Source organism: Schistocerca americana, unplaced genomic scaffold (genome assembly GCF_021461395.2).
Source record: "Schistocerca americana isolate TAMUIC-IGC-003095 unplaced genomic scaffold, iqSchAmer2.1 HiC_scaffold_132, whole genome shotgun sequence".
NCBI classification, from domain to species: domain Eukaryota; kingdom Metazoa; phylum Arthropoda; class Insecta; order Orthoptera; family Acrididae; genus Schistocerca; species Schistocerca americana.
Genome location: NW_025725394.1, coordinates 194,878 through 213,235, shown reverse-complemented (window position 1 = coordinate 213,235; position 18,358 = coordinate 194,878). Strand labels below are relative to the sequence as shown.

At 51.7% G+C, this 18,358-nt stretch overlaps 1 protein-coding gene across 1 annotated transcript; it reads left to right on the top strand.

Moving 5' to 3' along the window:
- The first annotated feature begins 344 nt into the window (after nucleotides 1–344).
- Nucleotides 345–1,254, top strand: LOC124564350. Its single transcript, XM_047131011.1, has 3 exons — nucleotides 345–533; nucleotides 666–737; nucleotides 957–1,254. The coding sequence occupies exons 1-3, from the start codon at nucleotides 497–499 to the stop codon at nucleotides 1,202–1,204; spliced, it is 357 nt and encodes a 118-aa protein (XP_046986967.1). The 5' UTR covers nucleotides 345–496; the 3' UTR covers nucleotides 1,205–1,254.
- Nucleotides 1,255–18,358: the final 17,104 nt, after the last annotated feature.

Here is an 18,358-nt window from a genome sequence, read left to right as displayed (position 1 = left end):
AATGAGGGTATGTATCAATTTTCAAGTTATTGAGTACATACATTTATGTGTTGAACCTTGGCAGAGTAAAATCTAATTCATGGTTAATATACGAATTTGTGTTCAGTACCAGTCAACTTCGTGTGAATTATAATTTGAAATTTATATGCAGAGTTCGACATGAATCATGATGTTCCTGCGGAGCATAGTCGTGCCGTGCCAGATGTACAGCACAGCAAAACAGGTAAAACTTGATGGGATCCATCATTCTAAATATGTGTGGTACTACTATAATGTCCTCACACCAAATAAACATGTCACATTAAGTAAAATTTAGAATTTTGCTGTTCAGTAGCAATGCAGTGTGTTTGGAATCTGATGTAATAGTTACTTGCAGTACAGTATATGTATATACTATCTTTCAGTACCTATCAATTTTGCCTCAATTGTGATATGAAATTTATTTGCAGGGCTTGACACCAAAAATCACTTGCATGTTGTAGAACAACCACACAGTATGTTATGGCAGTCAGGTATTCATCATGGTGCATCAGGTGTGTGTAAAGTAAATCTAATGGAGATAACATATCTGAGTATGATAATAATCTGAATTCATATTAATGTATATTCATATCTTTAAATTCTATTTTACTGTGTCTGCATTATAATATAAAATTAATTTACAGGGCTGGACATGAACCAGTTTGTTGCTGTGCAGCATGGTTATGCCATACCAATTGTGCAGCACAGCACAACAGGTAACACTCAATCGGACCCATTATTCCGAATGTATCTCATACTGCTCTAATGTCCTCATATCAGCTAAGGGTATCAGATTAAGTAATATTCACAATGTTGTTGTTCAGTAGCAATGTAGTGTGTTAGTATTCTGATTTAAAAGTTACTTGCAGTGGAATATATTCCACCTTTTAGACCTATCAATTTTGTCTGTATAATAACCCAAAAATTATTTGCAGGGCTTGACACCCACAATCAGGTCCATGTTGAACAACCACACACTATGCCATGGCAGCCTGGTGTTCATCATGGTGCGTCATGTGCGTGTAAAGTAAATCCAATGGAGATAACATTATTTGATTATAATGAAATTCTGAATTTATATATGTATAATGGAACTGTAGTTAGCCAAAAAAACTACGTTATCCTTAAAGGCAAATGTAGAAGCTGTTTGACCCCAAAATGGTTATTTCAGACAAACAGATAAGGGTCATAAAAGAAAGTCTATGCCTCAGAGGAGTCTGTTTTCTACCAAGAAGAAAAGAGCACGTAGTATTTCTCTGGCTGTTGTTGATGCTGTAGAAATCCAGTTCTTGATGACTGGACCTGCAAATAAAATTCTCATCAGATCGCATTAGATATTAAATTAATATTTGTTTCACAGATCATGCTTATGACACTTTATAATTATGTGGAATGTATCAGTTTAACAAATGTGTACTTGTCATGACTTTTTGTGTTTTATACAGGAAATTATAGGAATTTGATAAAAGCGGTGTTATCTGGTGTATTACTACATGAATTATTGTTACTTACTTCATGCATGACTGTAGTGACGCGGCCATGCCAACAGCATTTCAGTCCCTAATTCTACTTATTATAGATGCATGACCTCCACATAGTCGAGTCTTCCTGAAGATGCTGAGTGGTCTTTAGTTCTGGGATCAGATATTGCAGTTCCTCTCAAATCTGATCCTGACACAGCTGTAGAGGACAGGGTGGAATGCTATCCTGAACTCCAAATGGTGGAGACATCTCGGGTCCTTCCCATCTGCTTTCAATGCATCACACTCTGGACTGCAAATACATATTCAATTAGAATTCAGCCATGCCATATTGCTATCAAATAACAAAAGTGTGAATAATAATTAATATTACACTGGGTTGAAAACCAGTATCAAAAAATACTTATATTGTGCCGGATTAACTGAAATACCATTACACACCTGACTTGCCTCTCACTAGGCCTGATGAGGCTGAGTGAATCACAGTCCTGACGTCTGAAGTGCTGATATTTCATGGACATTTACACTCTCCTTCTGGCAGCCAGGTAAGGCAGAGTGCATCCCAGTCCTGACCTCCTGAAGTCCAGACGTTGGGGATATAAGGTCCTCCACTCTTGATACAGTCTATGGGGCCTGACTCGACATCAGTGCCAAGCTCCAAATGTTTGGGACTTCCCTCTAGTCCTCAAGATGGCATAGTCTGGACTGCAAGTAAGCATTTAATCAGAATTCAGATATGTCACATTGCTCCCAAGTAATAACAATTTACATAATGGTTAATGATATACTTGACTGAAAACCAGTATCAAATCATTCTTATATTGTGCCCTATTAACTGCAATACCATTACATACCTGATTTGCCATTCACTAAGCCTGATGATGCTGAAAGGAACCGGATCGCCACCTCTGAAGGGATGGAATACCAAGGTCCTTTCAAAATGGTTGAAATGGCTCTGAGCACTATGGGACTTAACATCAGAGGTCACCAGTCCCCTGGAACTAACCAACCAAAGGACATCACACATATCCATGCCCGAGGCAGGATTCGAACCTGCAACCGTAGCAGTCATGCGGTTCCGGACTGAAGTGCCTAGATCCGCTCAGCCACAGTGGCCCGCTCAAGTTCCTTTCCACTTTCCTTCTGGCAGCCAGGCAAAGCTGAGTGGATCCTAGCCCTGGCCTTCTGAAGTCCAGATGTTGTGGATATAAGGTCCTTCACTCTTGAGGCAACCTGAGGGGCTGACTCAACATCAGTGCCAAGCTCGAAATGTTTGGGACTTCCTTCATTAGTCCTCAAGATGGCATAACGGCATAGTCCGGACTGCAAGTAAGCATATAATCAGAATTCAGATATATCACATTGCTCCCAAATGATAACAATTTACATGGTGGATAATGATGTACTGGACTAAAAACCAGCATCAAAACATCCTTATATTGTGGCCTATTAACTGCAATACCATTACATACCTGTCTGGCCATTCACTAAGCTTGATGAAGCTGAATGGATCCAGATTGCCCCCTCTGAAGTGATGGAATTCCAAGGTTCTTTCCACTCTCCTTCTGGTGGCCAGATAAGGCTGAGTGTATCCCAGTCCTCGTCATCAGCTCTTGTGGCATCCTAAGGTGCCTGACTTGACATCGGTGTCAAGATCCAAATGTTTGGGACCTCCCTCACTGCTCCTTGACATGGCATAATCCAGACTGCAAGTAAACACTGCATTGAAGTTCTACTGTTCAGAAAGAATATAATTACAACTACTACTCTGTCTTCTCCACAACTACCACTTTAGACACTGTATAGGCCTAAGCCGAGTAAAGTAGAAAGTTTGCATTTCATATATTAGACAGGCAGTCGTCAGATGAAACACTATTACTTTAATAAATAGGATTACTTAATTAAAAAAACAATGTTACATACCTGATGTGCTGCTTATATATAATTTATCGTTGTTAAAGAATATAAGGTCATTGGAGCAGTATCACAGACATTTGATATGATGGGTTCAATCAGGTGTTACCTGTGCTGTGCAGCACATTTGATGTGGTCTAACAATGCTGCACAGCAACAATGTGGTTCATGTCCAGCACTGTAAAATAATTTTATATAATATTGCAGACAGAAAAACAGAATACAAAAGTATCAATATACAGATATCAAATAATGTTATCTCCATTAGATTTACTTTACACACACCTGATGCACCATGATGATAACCTTACTGCCATTACATAGTGTGTGGTTGTTGCACAACATGGACCAGATTGTGGGTATCAAGCCCTGCAAATAATTTTTGTGTTATTATTCAGACAAAATTGATAGTTCTACAAGGTGGCTTATACTCCACTGCAAGTAACTTTTAAATCCAGAATCCAAACACACTACATTGCTACCGAATGGCAACATTGTAAATATTATTTAATCTGACATCTTTTGTTGATATGAGGACATTAGAGCAGCATGAGATACATTGGGAATAATGGCTCCATTAATGTGTTACCTGTTGTGCTGTGTTGCACATTTGGTATGGCATAACCGTGCTGCACAGCAACAAACTGGTTCATGTCCAGCCCTGTAAATTAATTTTATATTATATTGCAGACAGTAGAATAGAATATAAAAGTATCAATATAAATATATAACTTCAGAATTCATTATACTCAAATATCGTTATCTCCATTAGATTTACTTTACACACACCTGATGCACCATGATGAACACCAGGCTGCCATGGCATAGCGCGTGGTTGTTCAACATGGACCTGATTGTGGGTGTCAAGCCCTGCAAGTAATTTTTGTGTTGTTATACAGACAAAATTGATAGGTCTAAAAGGTGGAATATATTCCACTGCAAGTAACTTTTAAATCAGAATACTAACACACTACATTGCTACTGAACAACAACATTGTGAATATTACTTAATCTGATACCCTTAGCCGATATGAGGACATTAGAGCAGTATGAGATACATTCGGAATAATGGGTCCGATTGAGTGTTACCTGTTGTGCTGTGCTGCACAATTGGTATGGCATAACCATGCTGCACAGCAACAAACTGGTTCATGTCCAGCCCTGTAAATTAATTTTATATTATAATGCAGACACAGTAAAATAGAATTTAAAGATATGAATATACATTAATATGAATTCAGATTATTATCATACTCAGATATGTTATCTCCATTAGATTTACTTTACACACACCTGATGCACCATGATGAATACCTGACTGCCATAACATACTGTGTGGTTGTTCTACAACATGCAAGTGATTTTTGGTGTCAAGCCCTGCAAATAAATTTCATATCACAATTGAGGCAAAATTGATAGGTACTGAAAGATAGTATATACATATACTGTACTGCAAGTAACTATTACATCAGATTCCAAACACACTGCATTGCTACTGAACAGCAAAATTCTAAATTTTACTTAATGTGACATGTTTATTTGGTGTGAGGACATTATAGTAGTACCACACATATTTAGAATGATGGATCCCATCAAGTTTTACCTGTTTTGCTGTGCTGTACATCTGGCACGGCACGACTATGCTCCGCAGGAACATCATGATTCATGTCGAACTCTGCATATAAATTTCAAATTATAATTCACACGAAGTTGACAGGTACTGAACACAAATTCGTATATTAACCATGAAATACATTTTACTCTGCCAAGGTTCAACACATAAATGTATGTACTCAATAACTTGAAAATTGATACATACCCTCATTCAGAAGTGAATTTACTACTTCACATCTTTCTTCAGCATTTGGAACAGCCAGAGAAATATTACGTGCTGTTTTCTTCTTGGTAGAAAACAGCCTCCTCTGTGGTATTAGCTTTCTTTTATGGCCCTTATCTGTTTGTTTGAAATTACTGTTTCGGGCTCGAACAGCTCCTACATTTGCCTTTAAGGATAGCACAGTTTTTTTGGCCAACTGAAGTTCAGTCTCAGTCATTCCACTGACAATATTGGAAAACTCTGAAATAAGCTTCTGTCTCCCTTCTAACAAAGATTTTGGTGTTTCTGAAACATATTTTGTGCTTACTTCAGCTAATATTGCTGCTCTCTCGCTGGTGGCATCAACAACAGTACCCAGCACCTCTGGACTTTGCAGGGGATTTTCACCGACACTGTCATCTCGGCAAACAGTGTGAATGTGCTTACACATATTGAATCTAATACTGTAATCCATACATGTACAGTAATACCTATGTATGCACACATTGCAATCACTACATTTTAATTTGCACTCACAGTTGACTCTGTTATCTTTAACAATGTAGACCTCTGAAGATGATGTGGATGGCACTTCCCAACCACCATCTACCTCAGTGATGAGGTCCTTGTCCATTAACAAACTAGTTTTGTGTTTATTACGAATGTCTTGAACTTTGCTTGTAACCTTCCCTTTTACATTTGCTATAAGCCAGTCAAACATCTTGGCTGTAACTAGGGACATTAGTGTAGATATGCCTTTGTCCAGTCGTTTTATCTGTCTTGCATTACCATGTATTTCCTTTAACGTCCTATGCATACTCTCCACATGCATGTTGGTATTGAGCCCGGCATACATTCTGTGACAGTAGGCCCAACACTCCACATTTCCCTCATAGTGTGTCTTGAAGTATGAAGCAAATTCTGATGTGTCAGGGTCACTACTGAGCTTCTGCAGTGCTTTTTGCAGTGATTCCTGAAACATACTTACATTTCTCAGCATTGACACTGATTTAATGAGCCGATACACCTCATTTCTTTTATCCAGATCTGAAATTTTCCGCTTGATATTAGTTTTCCATGCTCTGTCCACATGCCAGGTACAATAGAGTCTCATCTTAGGAGCACACATTGTCCTGTTCCATGCAATACTGTATGACTCTGCCAAATCAGACATGAATACATTCGGGGAAATTGGCCCAACCTGTGATTTTATGTACTGCAAAAATATACATAAACATCGGCGTCCTTCCTGTTCGAAATTAGAAATGCACATGGGAATCCTTGCCTGAGATCATCCAGTACTAAGAGAGTGGTCACTTCGAAATCATACCCGTTAAGCCCATGGGTTCCATCAATACAGATACAGTCTTCTCCATATTTTGATAACATTTCGCGTTGTGCTCTGTTCATTATCACTAATACAAAATCCTCACTCCTCAGTTCTTGATGTTCACTAGTCGAGTCTTGTGGTTTATAGAATAACACAGACGGATTCTCACTTTCGTTCATTTCTTTTACCCAAGCTTCGACACTGATTGCATCATTTTTATGTCTGACCGACTTGGAGGAGAGGTTATAGCTTGCTGCAATGTTATATAAGTCTTGCTTGGTAGTCAAATGGATTCTCTGCAAGTCCGAATCCTGCAAACTTGTCCGTACGTTATCTAGAACTTTGTCATACGGAAGTCCCACTGCAATATCTGTTGCTATGGTTTCCCGGTCTTTTTGACTCAGGGGCAGGTGCGTTAAATCTTGTTTGTGACCAATGTGGGTCGACACAAAATGTACTTGGTATGTTCCACCTTCGTGTACAGTTACTTTCATCTCTGCAGGGCACTTTCCATTCATTTTGTTGCTGCCTGTCAATTTAAGATGTCTTGTGCCTTTACCCTTTGAGATAAAGTTACCTGACTGATGGCAGCCATAATAATGTGTGGAACTAGTAGACCCATGCGTTTTAATAAACTTTGAATGTGTCGTGCGTTCAGTGTCTTCTTTCCACTGCAAAAACTCGTCTTCATTTGAGAACTGCAGATCTTCGGAATTAAGTTGAATTTGATGAGCAGTTTGTAAATGATCTATCCAACCCTGTTTTGAACTACTTTGAAATGGGCACAATGTACACTTGAAGAACAACCCCCCTTCCTGCAAACCATGAATATTTCTTTGGTGGCGATACAAATTATTTTTAAGAGAAAAAATTTTGTCACACACATAGCACTGATAAGAAGCTACAGTAGTTGTAGTGGCAACAGGCAGCTCTTGTTGACGGTTTTTGCAAACATGCTGACTGAGATTCTTTCTGTAATTTCACACTTGCCCACACACTTCGCATTTAAAAGCACTCATTTTAGTAACACAAACGCTATTCTCTAATCACAATGAGGAAAAAAAAGACGCACAAAACAAGACTACGCGTATCCGCACTCACAATAATTTTAAGACACACGAAAATATCACGCGCTCTCCGCACTTACAAAGCGACGCACAAAGCCAATATAGCACGTGCACTCCGCACTAAGAAAAACAGCTACTGCAGGAACACCACGCGCACTCCGCACTCACAATGATTTTAACACACACGAAAATATCACGCGCTCTCCGCACTCACAAAGCGACGCACAAAGCAGCAACACCACCCGGGCTCCAAACCGCAAATGCAGGTAGTCAGGTACTGTTTCCGGTCTTCCGTTGTGAGGGAACTGTAGGGGGTGGGGTGAGGTCCCGTTCGTGAGCGAGGTATGGGGGTGGGGTGAGGACCCGTCGTGGGCGAGCTGGAGTGCGGGGTGAGTGTCGCAGGGAGGTAGAGTGGGGGGGATCCTCGCTGGGATCTTCGCAGGTTTTAACGTTTGCTCCGAAGACGGCCAGCGCACAAAATGGCAGGCAAGTCCCGCCCAGCGCGGCCATCGTCGCGGACGGAGCAATCCCCGAGCGGCGCAAAACGCAGGTAACACCGTCCACCTCTCCCACCACCGAGCGCCCGCGCGCCAATCAGAGCGCGCGCCGCTGGGAGAACACCGCGCCAGCGGCACAAAATGGCGGCCCAGAGGCACCGCCACTGAACGATGCGGCCATCTTCCCCGGCCTGCGCGGGCGCCGACAGCATGGCGGACCCCAGGCAGCCACGCGCCATCTTGTCGGCAGCAGCAATGGCGGCGAGCCCGCCGCTGGCCAGGCAGCCACGCGCCATCTTGTCGGCAACGGCAATGGCGGCGAGACCGCCGCTCGCCAGGCAGCACTCGACAACACACCACAAGCCGACCGCCACGACGCCGTCGGCAGCATGAGCGCCAGCTATGAGCGCATGATGATGGCAATGGAGCAGCGAATGTTCGCGATGATGGAAAAATTCATTTCCCTCGTCGTGAACGTCATCAGCGAACTTCCTGCCAAGATTGCGGCCGCTATGCAGCAGGCAACAAATATCAACAATCCCACGACCCAGCATGGCAGCGCCACGAGAAATTAAAATATGCCTCTGGAATGCCCGCGGCCTACGAGAACAGGCCGCAGAATTTCGCGAGTTAATTCGCACGGAAAATGTGGATTTATGTCTCGTGACGGAGACGTTCCTGAAACCCGGAGTCCGCGTCGGGTTACCGAATTATGTGTGTCACCGCGACGACAGGCCAACCCACGGAGGGGGAACGGCAATATACGTTCGTCGGACGCTAAGCCACTATAAGATTCACCTGCCGCCGCTGCAGACAGCCGAGGCGACCGCGGTCGCAGTAAACACGGCGCATGGAAAAATCACGGTCGGTGTCGTGTACAAGTCACCGAGTCGGCGCCTGCAACGAGAAGACATGGACAAATTGTTGTCACTTCCAGGACAACTTCTACTGGGAGGCGACTACAATTCCAAAAATCAAGTCTGGAATTCCAGACTTACGAACACGAGTGGGCGGCAGCTGCAACGCATCGTAGAGCGCCATAACGCCGTAGTTGTCGCCCCACACGAACCGACCATCTTTCCTCCTAGAGGGTTGCCTGACGTGATCGACATACTGATAAACAAAGGCGTCAGACAGAACCTGACAGCGAGCACAAGGCCGCCGATCAACTCCGATCATGTCCCAGTCATGTTCGAAGTTGAGGCGGAACTTGCGCCAATTCCAAGAAGAGGGCTCGACTTACGCGGAATCAACTGGGACCAATACCGCGAAGCCATGGTGGCAGCATTGGAACAACTCCCGGAACCGGCCGCGAACGGCGTAAACGCGGCTCTACAACACTACACAAACTGCATGGTGGAAGCAGCAACCAACGCCACGCCGCCCAGACCAGCAGCCGACCACCGAAGCTGCAAACCACAGCGTCTGCCACGAGACCTGGAGAACTTAATCTCCGAGAAAAACCGGGTTGCCAGAGAATGGCAACGCACCCGAAATCCGGCCATCAAACCGACACTCAACCGGTTGCGCCGGGAAATCAAGGTCGCAGCAGAAAGACACAGGCACCAGGAGTGGGCGACCAAGATCTCCCAGCTCAACACGGAAGATGGTTCGGCGTGGAGAACGGTTAAGAGCTTCATCCGTCGCACGATGAAAGTTCCTCCACTCCAGGTCGGAGCAGATTTTGTCAGCGAGCCGAATGCAAAGGCCAACTGCCTGGCCGATGCGTTCGCCGCTAATTTCACACCGATGGAGGACCCAGTCGACGCAGCGCACATTCGACTCGTCAGGGATCGTCTTCCCCGCTACCTTGCGGCGAGGGACCCAGACGACCACATCACGCCGATAGCCGTCGACGAGGTGAAACTGCTGCTGCGTCACCTTCAAGGTCGCAAAGCCGCGGGTCCAGACATGGTGACAAATTCGCTCCTCAGGCAACTCCCAGAAGAAGCAGTGGCCAAACTTACAGAACTCTTCAATGAAGTGCTTCGTACAGAAGAGTTTCCGCAAATCTGGAAGCACGCAGAAATAGTGGCCCTACCAAAACCAGGGAAGGACGCGCGGATGGCAAAAAACTACCGTCCGATTAGCTTGCTGCCGGCGCTATCCAAACTTTTTGAGCGGCTATACATGACGCGCCTCCTGCGTCATATCACCGACGAACAAATTCTGCCTGATGAGCAATTTGGGTTCCGGCGAGGACACTCTGCCACACACCAAGTCCTACGGCTGACTGAGGAAGCGTTCGGAGCAGTTGACCGACGCGAGTATTTCGGTGCTCTTATGCTCGACGTGTCACGCGCCTTTGACTCGGTGTGGCACGAAGGCCTCCTGTACAAGTTGCTTGTACTGGGGGTACCCGTGTCACACGTGAGTCTCCTGCAGACTTACCTGCGGGACAGGACGTTCCACGTTCGGGCAGACAGTGGAATCTCCACGGAGCGCCGGGTACTCGCGGGTGTACCGCAAGGCTCGGTCATCGGCCCGACGCTTTACTCGGTCTACACAGCGGACCTCCCACGAACAGGTGCAGTGAACAACGCCCTGTACGCGGACGACACCGCCGTCTACGGCCGCAGCAGATGCCCCCGAGCTCTACAACGGCGTCTGCAAGCGGCAACCGCGGCGCTAGAAGAATGGGCCACGAAATGGCGTCTGGCTTATAATCCCGAGAAAAGCCAGGCGATCATCATCGCGCTCAGGCATGTTCCGGCAGACCTCGAGCAGCTGACAGTCCGCGGAAGACCCGTACCGTGGAACAACAGTGCCAAGTATCTTGGCGTCACGCTAGACAAGCGTCTAACGTGGCGCCAACACATCGAAGAAGTGAGGAGGAAGGCACTGGGTAGACTGCGCATGTTGTACCCGGTCATCAACCCCACATCATCGCTACCAGCAGACTTAGGTCTCACCTTGTACAAAGCCACCATCAGCCCGCTGTTTGATTATGCAGCGGTGGTGTGGGGCAACGCAGCCGAGACCAACATCCGCCGTCTACAAATGGTCCAAAACAGGGCCCTCAGAACGGTGCTGCATCTTCCGTGGGACTTCAACACCGCGGAACTACACCACGTCGCAGGAGTTCCCTTACTCAGACAGCGGTTCCAACTCGCTGCCCAAGACTTCTACGAGAAGGTCGAAGTATCGCGTAACCCTAAGGTACGCGATCTCGGCCATCGACCACACTGGCGCGCCACGCTGCGCTGGCCAGATCTCCTTCGCCTGCAACAATAGTGCCGCGAAGTGAAGACATTCCTCATGTGATGTTCCAGTGCAGAACAAGACTAAAACCTCACAAAGACTTATACTAACATGGTGCACCCTATTTATGGAAGAAAGAGCGTCAAGTACGCTGAAAACTTCCTCACAAGTGTTAACGCAGAAATGCGTCACACACACACACTTATGCACACGCATTCTCTGCTCTGCTGCTGTGCTGTGCTTGCGTGCCTGCCTGCCGTCCCGCTCGCTCTCGCTGTGTGTTACGCGCGTCGTCGAAATGGCAGATCAGGCGGCTACGAACGAGACTGCTGCGGCACCCGCCGCCACCGGCACTACGAAGAAGGCCAAGTCTGCGTCGTCTGCGAAGAAGCCGCGCGCCAAGCCTGCGCACCCGCGCACCTCTGAGATGGTGACGGCCGCCATCAAGAGTCTGAAGGAGCGCGGCGGGTCGTCGCTGCAGGCGATCAAGAAGTACATAGCCGCGCACTACAAGCTGGACGCGGAGAAGCTGGCGCCGTTTATCAAGAAGTACCTCAAGTCGGCCGTCGTGGCGGGCGAGCTGGTGCAGACGAAGGGGAAGGGCGCGTCCGGCTCGTTCAAGCTTGCCGGCGCCGGCGGCGGGGGGGCGGCCGAGGGCGGCAAGGCTCGTGCTGGCGGTGCCAAGAAGAAGCGCGCCGCTCCGGCCAGCAAGGAGAAGAAGGGCGCCCGTGCGGCCGGCGCAAAGAAGGCTGGTGGCGTGAAGGCGGCGACCGGTCGGAAGGCGGGCGCCGCCAAGAAGGCGTCTGCGGCGTCGGCCGCGCCCGCGGGTGCGAAGAAGGCGGCTGCGGCCAAGCCGGCCAAGGCCAAGTCGCCGTCGAAGGCGAAGAAGGCCGCCAAGGTTCCGACGAAGAAGCCGAAGGCGCCGCGCCCGAAGAAGGCGACGACGCCGTCTAAGGCGAAGGCTTCGCCCAAGAAGAAGAAGTAGAGTAGAGGAGAAAGAGATGGGAGAAAGGAAGGGTTTGGCGCTTGACTCCGTCGTCCCCACCCCCCGTCGTCGTCTAGTGGCGCGCAAGAGACGCGCGGCCCAAAACGGCCCTTCTCAGGGCCATCAAAGCACGTCGGGGAAGGTTTTGATTGTCGTGTTGCGTTTGGTGTGGGTGTCTGTCTGGCGTTTCTGTATGCCCGTGGGGATGCTGTTTGCGTGCCGTGGTGGTTGGATTGCGGGGGTCGGTGGCGGGTGTGGGCGGCGGTAGCGGTAAGCGGTGTTGTTGTTGTTGTTGTCGTGGTTGATTGTCGCCGTGTTTGTGGCGGCGGCCGACGGTTGGTTTTTCTGTCACGTTGTTTTGTTTGAATACGTTGGTTGGCTTGCCTGCGTTCGTTCGTCTCGGATGTCTGTCTTGTCGAGTCGTGTCTGGTCTTTGTTTTGTTTTGTTCCTTTGTGTGTGTGTGTGTGTGTGTGTGTGTTATGTTTTGCAACGGGGGGCACGTTGAGATGTGGAAGGAGTCGGCGGGGATTTCGGTGGCGCGTAGAGCGAGCGAGCGCGCGCGCCTGCCTGGCCGTTGGCCGTCGGAGTGGAGTGCGGGTTTTTTTTGTTTTCGAAACGAAAGCGGCGGCCGGCCAGCCACCCGTGCGGTGTGACGTCGGCCGTTGGGTATTGTGCGCTTTGAGCGCCGGGGAGGGATGATGTGTGATTGTTGCGCGCTGCTAGCAGGCAGGCAGAGTGAGCGGGTGTGGCGGACGGACGGGAAGTGGTGGTTTTTTTTTGTTTTTGGGTTGCGGGGCGAGAGGCAGGCGACCGACAAAGTTTGCTCGCGACGGAGAGATGTTAGTGGCCCTGAAAAGGGCCGTTTTTGTTTGTGCGGTGCGGTGCGGTGCGGTGCCGCGGCGCGGTTTAGGCGCGCTCGCCGCGGATGCGGCGCGCGAGCTGGATGTCCTTGGGCATGATGGTGACGCGCTTGGCGTGGATTGCGCACAGGTTGGTGTCTTCGAAGAGGCCGACGAGGTAGGCCTCGCTGGCCTCCTGCAGGGCCATGACTGCGGAGCTCTGGAAGCGCAGGTCGGTCTTGAAGTCCTGGGCGATCTCGCGCACTAGGCGCTGGAATGGCAGCTTGCGGATGAGCAGCTCTGTGCTCTTCTGGTAGCGCCTGATTTCTCGCAGGGCGACGGTGCCCGGCCTGTAGCGGTGGGGCTTCTTGACGCCTCCGGTGGCCGGCGCGCTCTTCCTCGCCGCCTTGGTGGCGAGCTGTTTGCGCGGCGCCTTTCCGCCGGTGGACTTGCGGGCCGTTTGCTTTGTGCGGGCCATGGCGGTAGCGGTAGCGGTAGCGGTAGCGGAGCGGCGTGCGTGGAGGTTAGGTGCGGCGCGGCGTCCGGTGCTGCCTTGACAACGGGCCCGCGCGCCTCCGTGCTGCGCTTATATGCCCTCGGTTGCGCGTGGTGGGGGGAGGGCGGGCCAGAGTCTATATAGGGGGGCGGCGGGCGCGCTGGGCGCAGACCAGACCAGTCGTCGCTCCGGCAGCGCGCAGAGATGTCGTGGGCGCGCCCGGAGTTCCGAGGATCGCTGAGCAGAGCTATGGGTGTGGCGGATCGCCGTTCGACCGGGCCCGCTCGGTCGACGGCCCCATCCGGCCCCCCAAATACGACGACTGGAGAAGTTGGCGTGGCAGACCGCCGTCCGGAGGAGCGTGCTCCCCAGACGGCCCCGTCTGACCCGCCGTCTACGACGACTCGGCCACCGAACCAGGACCTCGAGTCGGGAGAAGATGACGATGTCATCGTCAACTTGGCAGATTTCCTGCCCGCGAAGAACGGGCAAAGTACATCAGCCAGCGCACCGCATCTCCCAGAGGGCGGGCGGCGCAAACGGCCGATGTCCACTGCTCAAGTCGGCGCCAGAAAGGCAGTGAAGAAGAAGAGACAACCTACTGTCTCTACCACGGGAGGCAGAAGACGCGCCATCCGTGACGACAGCGTGGTAGGCGCCACCTGGACGACCGTTTCGTCCCGACGGGCGGCCAGACCCAGGGCGACGCCTTCCCCGCCTCCCACATCGACTGCAAACCGCTTCGGCGCGCTTGCAGACGACGAGAGGCCGGAGCAGCCAACGACCTCGCAGACGGCGCCCACGACCGCTGCACAGGTTGGCTGCTCAGACGACGAAGAAGAGACGGCCCCCACCACCGGGCAGTCTCATCGACGGCCGCCGCCGATAGTCTTTGAGGTGGCCAAAGACTACAAGCGTTTCCTGCAGCTCGTCAGGCAGTGGACGACTGCCGATTTCACGCTGCGAGCTGCTTCTGGGAACCTTGTGCGGCTGCAAGTTAGTAATACGCAGGACTACATGAAGGTGACGTCGGAGGCGTCGAACCAGGGCCTGCACTGGTACACGCACGCCGCCGTCCCCGAGAGGCTGTTAAAGGTGGTCGTCAAGGGCTTCCCCATGGCGGCTGAACCTGACCTGCTAAAAGAAGAGCTGGCGGACCTTGACTTTCACGTCAGGAACGTGACGCGGGTCAAGTCCCACGTCAGCCATAAAGAGTCGCCTTCTCTGCTGGTGATTGCCACCGACACACCGGAGAACAGGCGGCTCTTCGAGCTGAAGAAGGTGGCCAACACATCGGTCACCGCGGAGGGCCTCAAGCAGAAGAGGGGGCTCGTCCAGTGCTTCCGCTGCCAGGGGATGGGACACGTGGCTCGCCACTGTTCCTTTCCCGAGGCATGCGTGAAGTGCGCAGGCCCCCACGCAAGTGGGCTATGCCCACTTCCCAGGACGCACACACCCAAGTGTGCTAACTGCGGCGGCCCGCATGTGGCGAGTTATCGTGGCTGTGAAGTGTTCAAAGCTGCGATTGCTCGCCAGCGCGGGCAGCCAGCACAGAAGTTTGCCGGCCGCTCCCTCCGCCGTCCGCGCCCAGGCGCAAAACCGGCGAGGCGGCAGGCAACAGCGACTACTCAGAGGACAACCGCAGGCGCTAACAACGTCCCCACAACGGCGGGGAACAGAAGAAGGCGCATCCGCGCCAACAAACGTGCCCGAGAGGGCACGCCTGAAGCTGAGCGCGATTCCCCCCACAAGGGGAAATTGCGCAAAGGAGACGCCACAGCAACGGACGGTGGCAAGAGTGGCAACACGACTGTCACCGCCCGTCAACCTGCTGCGCCAAGGCGAGACGCTGCACCTGCAGCGAATGAAGACATACTGGCAGCAGCAGTCTCCGCACTGTCTGTGGCGATCGACAAGGTAGCAAGCCTTGCCGACACGCTGCAGCGAGTTGCGGAGGCCATGCTGACGGCCACACAAGCGGCGGCTAAGCAGCAGCCGAAGTGAGGCGCTCCCTGCGCCGTCCGCGCCGGGAGGAGTGCAGTCGGTCCGCCGAGGGCCAACACCGTTGTCCGCACAAGCGGCCAACACAGAAGGCAATTAAACCTGAAAAGTGCAACTAGAAGACAAGAATAAAAAGAGAAGAACCGAAGAAAAACAACTAGTCGAAAGAAGATATGGAGGCAATGCAGGGGAAGCCTGCAAGTACTCCGGCCACCAGGGTTAGATGGCAAACCCTGAAGAAGATGCTCTAGCTGGCTGGCTGGGCGCAGACCGTAGCCGACTCGCCAGCCGCTGCAGCTGCTGTTTGTGCACGTTTTGCTTTGCCCGAGGAAGGAAGGATGACAGGCCGCGGCAAGGGAGGAAAGGGGCTCGGCAAGGGTGGCGCCAAGCGGCACCGCAAGGTGTTGCGCGACAACATCCAGGGCATCACGAAGCCCGCCATCCGCCGCCTGGCTCGCAGGGGCGGCGTGAAGCGCATCTCTGGTCTGATCTACGAGGAGACCCGCGGGGTGCTGAAGGTGTTCCTGGAGAACGTGATCCGCGACGCGGTGACGTACACTGAGCACGCCAAGCGCAAGACTGTGACGGCCATGGACGTGGTGTACGCCCTGAAGAGGCAGGGGCGCACCCTGTACGGTTTCGGCGGTTAGGCTGCGTCGCAGCGGGCGCTGGCCTTCCCGCGGCCGTGCTTGTGGGTGGGAGAGACTAGAAAACGGCCCTTTTCAGGGCCACCACACTGTTCGGAAGTTGAAAAGTGCGAAAGAGTCTGTGTTGTTGTTGCTGCGTGTGTGCGCTGTGTTGTTTGTTTGTTTCTTTCTTTCTTTCCGTTTGAGCGACGTGATGTGACTGGGAGGGGAGAAGGAAAGGAAACGTGTCATGTGGCTGGCTGTGTGTGGAGCTGCTTCGTTTGTGTGTTTGTTATTGTGTGTCTTTGTATCGATCGCGACGGAGATGGCGGGCTGTGTGTTGTTGTGCGAGAGGCGGTGATTATTTGCTTGCGTGGTTTGGCTCTGTGTGTTTGTTTGCGGCGGCGGCGTTGGGGTTTCCGAGGCAAGGCGTGTGGGCATAGGCGGCCGGATCAGCTGTTTCGTTCGTGTCGACGGCCGTTGCGCGCGGGAGTGGAGGGCGGTGTGTCGACACGCCTCCCTTTAACAATGGTCATTATTGCTGCCGTTGTCGGTTTGGAAGGCGACTGCGACCGTGCAAAATGTGTGTGTGTGTGTGTGTGTGTTTTGGGCCACACGGGCTGTGTGGACGACAAGATGGCGGACGTGCGCCGGCGGCGGCTGTGCTGTGACGGTGCAAAGTTAAAACAAAACAAGGTGCGGCGAGGACGACTGAAATTTTGCTTTGGACGTAGGTTTGTGTGGTGGCCCTGAAAAGGGCCGATTGTTGTGGGCCGAGCCGGCAAAGCGCGTTGCGTGCAGGGGAGCACGCGGCGGCTGCGATTGCCTGGCCTCCTTTAGGCCTTCTTCTCGGTCTTCTTTGGCAGCAGGACGGCCTGGATGTTGGGCAGGACACCACCCTGTGCGATGGTGACGCCCGACAGGAGCTTGTTGAGCTCCTCGTCGTTGCGGATGGCAAGCTGCAGGTGGCGCGGGATGATGCGCGTCTTCTTGTTGTCGCGGGCCGCGTTTCCGGCCAGCTCGAGCACCTCAGCCGCGAGGTACTCCATGACGGCGGCGAGGTAGACGGGCGCCCCGGCGCCGACGCGCTCTGCGTAGTTTCCCTTGCGCAGGAGGCGGTGGATTCTGCCGACCGGGAACTGGAGCCCAGCCCTGCTTGAGCGGGACTTTGACTTGCCCTTGACTTTGCCTCCCTTTCCGCGTCCGGACATGGCGATGGGCTAGCGACGGTGCACACGAAACGGAAACGAAAACGACCGGTGCGAGCGGCAGCGAGTCGAGCAGCGGAGTGCGTGCCGGCGCAGCCGGGGTGGGGGTGCTTTATGGGCTCGGGTGCGGCGGCCGGTTGCGCGCGCGCCCCATTGGTCGGCGGCCGCAACAGGGCGAGCTGGTAAAGGTGCGGCGGCGGCTGGCGGCGGGTGCCACTGTGTGGGGAGACGCTGACTAGAGCGGAGCGCTTGCTACTGGTGTTGCTGCTGCCGTACGTTGGTTCGAGATGCCGCCCAAGACTAGCGGGAAGGCCGCCAAGAAGGCTGGCAAGGCGCAGAAGAACATTTCGAAGGGCGACAAGAAGAAGAAGCGCAAGAGGAAGGAGAGCTATGCCATCTACATCTACAAGGTGCTGAAGCAGGTGCACCCTGACACGGGCATCTCGTCGAAGGCGATGAGCATCATGAACAGCTTCGTGAACGACATTTTCGAGCGCATTGCGGCCGAGGCTTCTCGCCTGGCGCACTACAACAAGCGCTCGACCATCACGTCCCGCGAGATCCAGACCGCTGTGCGGCTGTTGCTGCCTGGCGAGCTGGCCAAGCACGCCGTGAGCGAGGGCACGAAGGCGGTGACCAAGTACACGAGCTCCAAGTAAGGAGGTGGCTCTGGAATGGAAGGAAGGATGGAGAAGGCTCCTCCGTTGCGAGAGCGGCAAAACGGCCCTTTTCAGGGCCACCAACTTGCCTTTTGCGGGAAGGGCGGAATTGTTGTTGTTGTTTGTGTGTGTGGACGGCTGTGATGTATGTGTGCATTTTGATTGTGGGTGGGGGGGCGCGTCAAAGCGTGTTGCGCGGGGTACGGCCACGAGGTT

Coding starts and splice junctions, on each gene's coding strand:
- LOC124564350 (XM_047131011.1), top strand. CDS start 497: ATGTTATGGCAGTCAGGTATTCATCATGGTGCATCAG. Junction 534..665: donor TATTCATCATGGTGCATCAG/GTGTGTGTAAAG, acceptor ATTAATTTACAG/GGCTGGACATGAACCAGTTT. Junction 738..956: donor TGTGCAGCACAGCACAACAG/GTAACACTCAAT, acceptor AATTATTTGCAG/GGCTTGACACCCACAATCAG.